This window comes from Sinocyclocheilus rhinocerous, unplaced genomic scaffold, assembly GCF_001515625.1.
Source record: "Sinocyclocheilus rhinocerous isolate Xijiao unplaced genomic scaffold, SAMN03320098_v1.1 scaffold1046, whole genome shotgun sequence".
Lineage (NCBI taxonomy): Eukaryota > Metazoa > Chordata > Actinopteri > Cypriniformes > Cyprinidae > Sinocyclocheilus > Sinocyclocheilus rhinocerous.
Window position 1 is genome coordinate 178,248 of NW_015646218.1, and position 4,069 is coordinate 182,316.

The 4,069-nt window shown below is 35.7% G+C and overlaps 1 protein-coding gene across 1 annotated transcript in view; it reads right to left on the reverse strand.

The window, feature by feature from the left end:
- Positions 1-2,957: 2,957 nt before the first annotated feature.
- LOC107707164 (sister chromatid cohesion protein DCC1-like) overlaps positions 2,958-4,069 on the reverse strand; it is a 42,313-nt gene continuing 41,201 nt past the window's right edge. The window contains exon 9 of the mRNA XM_016511085.1: positions 2,958-3,009. Coding sequence (XP_016366571.1) covers positions 2,991-3,009 — 19 coding nt within the window. The 3' untranslated portion in view covers positions 2,958-2,990. The remainder of the gene's footprint in view (positions 3,010-4,069) is intronic.

A 4,069-nucleotide genomic window follows, 5' to 3' on the forward strand; every position in this document is an offset into this window, starting at 1 on the left:
ATGCACAAATATCAATACAAACCTTATGTTATTATAACAAATGTTAAAAAACAAACAAATATAAACAACAAATAAGTGCATGCTTTTTTAACATACTGAAGTAGCAGTAAAAATATAGTTCTGCCTCTTACAAATTGTAAAGCATCACTACCGAAGTAAACAGAGGAGTAAACACATTTATCACGGTAGTTTTAGTCCCCGAGCTCCCTTTAGAGCCGCAGTCCAGCTGGTTTTTGCTTGGCGCTGTGCTTTCTGGGTTTCCTTCGAAATGAACGGGTTGACAGGCGTCTCCTATCTGTTCACAGGCGAGGATGATGTATTTGGTCTCATTGCGGATGTTTCTGATCCCACACGCGCCCTCGGCATCGATCCGCACCGTTACGAAGGAGAATTTCTCTTTACTGATACACAGGTTACCGGAAAGGGTCTTACCCCCGGCCTTTGAACACACATTTTCAACCCGCTGTTTCTCGCTGGCTCGGAAGAACGACTGCGTCGGTCTGCCACACGTTTTAATTTTCTTCAGGAAAGTTTCCCAGGCGTTATTGTCCCCCGTTTCTGGCACCCCCTCGGGAATATGGCGCTTGAGGAAAACATTATGAGCGTTGTTGTACCTCGCTGGCAGACAAGGCGTAGTGTTTGTATCCACTGAGTGACTTTGAGGCAAGACAAAAGCCATAAGTAGCACAAAAGCAATCATTTTGAAGACCTGCTGTGAAGAAAGAAAAAAGGCAGATGTTCCTCCAGAATATTCCGCTTTGCAGACGCAGAGCTTAGGTCCTCTCTCAAAGTCATCTAAAACAGCATGCTATAAACTACAGCTCTGCTGGCGTCTGTGGCATGCGCGTGGTTCTGTCTCTAAAAGCAAGCAACTCTATACATGTGAATGGGCAAGATGACATTTAACGATACTTACCGAAATGCTGAACTGCAGACCTTCGTGTTAATGTTTGTGAAGTTCTTCTTTTAATGTGGACAGTATCTTTTCGCTTCCTTTAGCTAAACGACGTAGTGTTTTTTCCCTCCTTCTGGTGTGTATTTCTCTCTTTGAGTTTCAATCTTCAATTCTATGATCAAAATCCTGAGACTTGTTATGACACGTCAACCTTTTTAGCTCCCTCAGTTTTGATTGTGAGCTAATATTACAGCCATAGGATGGATGACTCATATGGTGCTTTTGGAAGAAATTCAGAGCAATTATGGATTACTCTATTACTTTGGATACTGATGCATGTTATATAAAGAAAACCTTGAATCCATAGGCTATTTGACAAACAGTTTATTTATTTTATTACGATTTTAATTTCATTACTTCAATTTCATAACATAAACTCAAATTTAAATGCATATCTCTGAATGTGTATTTTTAGTCATTATAAAATCTATGTATTTAAAATAAACCCTAAATCTCTGTGGAGCGTCTGTGTAGATGTAGGTTTGTAGGTGCTGGTTTCTCTCTCCTGACACTAGTGGTGCTGCTAAGTGGTTTGCACACTTTCTTTCAGAGAACTTAGTTTATACTGGATGTCCTGTGAAATTGATAAGGTGTGATTGGGAAGTAGAAATACAAAAATAAAAGTAAAACATAAGTTGGCCTATATAAATATCAAATAAATACTTTGTATTAACAGCTCAAAGTCAACAAAATCATGAAGTTGGGTTTATTATTAGAATACTTTTAGATTTATGAATGTGAAATTGTCAAAACAATATGAGTAAAATAATTAAAGAAACTAATTTTATGTGTTCTGAACAAGAAAGCCTGTAGCTGAAACGTAATAGCAAGAAAGTTGTTATATACAGTGGGTACGGAAAGTATTCAGACCCCCTTAAATTTTTCACTCTATGTTATATTGCAGCCATTTGCTAAAATCATTTAAGTTAATTTTTTTTCCTCATTAATGTACACACAGCACCCCATATTGACAGAAAAACACAGAATTGTTGACATCTTTGCAGATTTATTAAAAAAGAAAAACTGAAACATCACATGGTCCTAAGTATTCAGACCCCTTGCTCAGTATTTAGTAGAAGCACCCATTTGATCTAATACAGCCATGAGTCTTATTGGGAAAGATGCAACAAGTTTTTCACACATGGATTTGGGGATCCTCTGCCATTCCTCCTTGCAAATCCTCTCCAGTTCTGTCAGGTTGGACGGTAAACGTTGGTGGACAGCCATTTTTAGGTCTCTCCAGAGATGCTCAATTGGTGTCAACAATTCTGTGTTTTTCTGTCAATATGGGGTGCTGTGTGTACATTAATGAGGAAAAAAAATTAACTTAAATGATTTTAGCAAATGGCTGCAATATAACAAAGAGTGAAAAATTTAAGGGGGTCTGAATACTTTCCGTACCCACTGTATATGTGACATTTATTTATATTTTTCAACATTAACAATTTCATCAACCCACAGAAAAAGAAAAAATATATATATAATTTTCTGCAGTTCTGCAGGTCATTTGTCTTCTATTACAGCCATGGAAACATTTTCTCATAAACAGAATTGTGATTCAGTTTACTGCAGTCTGGTTTGTTATTTAGTTTACATTTTTTTCTATTTGCCTCAAAATGATCAGGGAGACATTTGTTTCCAAATTTATCACAGGCAAGAATAACATGCTGTTTTTGACGGTTGACACTTTTGATTATTTTCTCTTTACTGTCAATCTTAACAGTGATGAAGGAAAAAGACTTCTTGCTGATGCAGAGGTTGCCCTCAAACATCTGTCCTCCTGATGAACACACAGCTTCCACACTGTTTTTCTCACTGAAGAGAAAGAATGACTGAGTCGTCCTGTTCCAGGTGCCGATGCTGTTAATGAACTTCTTCCAGTTTTCTTTTTTCAGATCGGTTGGTGTGCCTTCACGAATATGTCGTTTAAGAAAAGTGTTGTAACCATTCTTGTTTTCTGCTTTAGTGCAGGGCTGAGATGGGTGCAGCATGTCTGGCTCACTCAGACAAGCGTGGAATGTCAGAGTCAAGATGATCACGAATGAAAGCAAGGTCTGGAGATGTTTGTATAAATGCAAAAAAGTTAAATCAATCAATCAATCAATCAACAATAGTTATATATTGTAGAAATCACAAATGTCCACTAACTTATAAGCTTTGATAATTTAACGTATAAAAAAATCTCTTTTATGACACATACAGATCTATTCAGTGCATAATTAGAAACAGCACATTACCATATTGTGAGAAGTATACAGTCCCACCAGACACAGTCAGATCTTCACTTCTGGTATGTATGATTACTTATATATAGCTGGTGGTCTTGAATGAGACTGAGATCAACAGGAAGTGGGACACCACCCTTCCTTTTATTAAGCTTTCTTTAACTCTTTCAGTTCTATTTATTTGATATGTAATGCCTATATATATATATATATATATATATATATATATATAGATATATAGATAGATAGATAGATAAATGAAATGAAAAATTGTGTGTTTGATTGGTCCAGACGCTACAATAGATTATTCAGTAGCCCTTTGCACACTAAACAAAATTTAAGACCTGATGTGATTCAAGATTGCATCACAATTAAATGATTAGCCTTCTGCTACAAGATGCGTTGAACTTTCAGGTCTCACTATCAATATTTTGACATTAGTGAATGTGTTCATTCTGATATGTATTGGAAGCTATAACATATGACAACAGTTTTTAAATAAAGAACAAAAATCAGACATCGGGGGATAATTACAAATCTCATGTAGTACACTTTTTTTTTTTTTTGGTGTAGTATGGTAATAAGTATATATAATAAGTAACTATGTAGTTAAATGGTAATAAGGACATCAGGAAGTGGGCAATTATTTTTAATCTATGTAACATCTTGTCTTTTAATTCAGTTGAAATGTCATCTTGAGATTTATATTTGAAAAATATAAATGTGTGTGTGCAGACTTATACACAAATTAAAATAGATGGAAGTGGTCCATGAGTTTTATAAATCATTGATTGTTATGATCGACTAATTTTATTATACAAATAATGGAATAAGTAATTTATTAGAGAACATGACTCTGACCCATGGACCTACTGGGCCACACAAGACT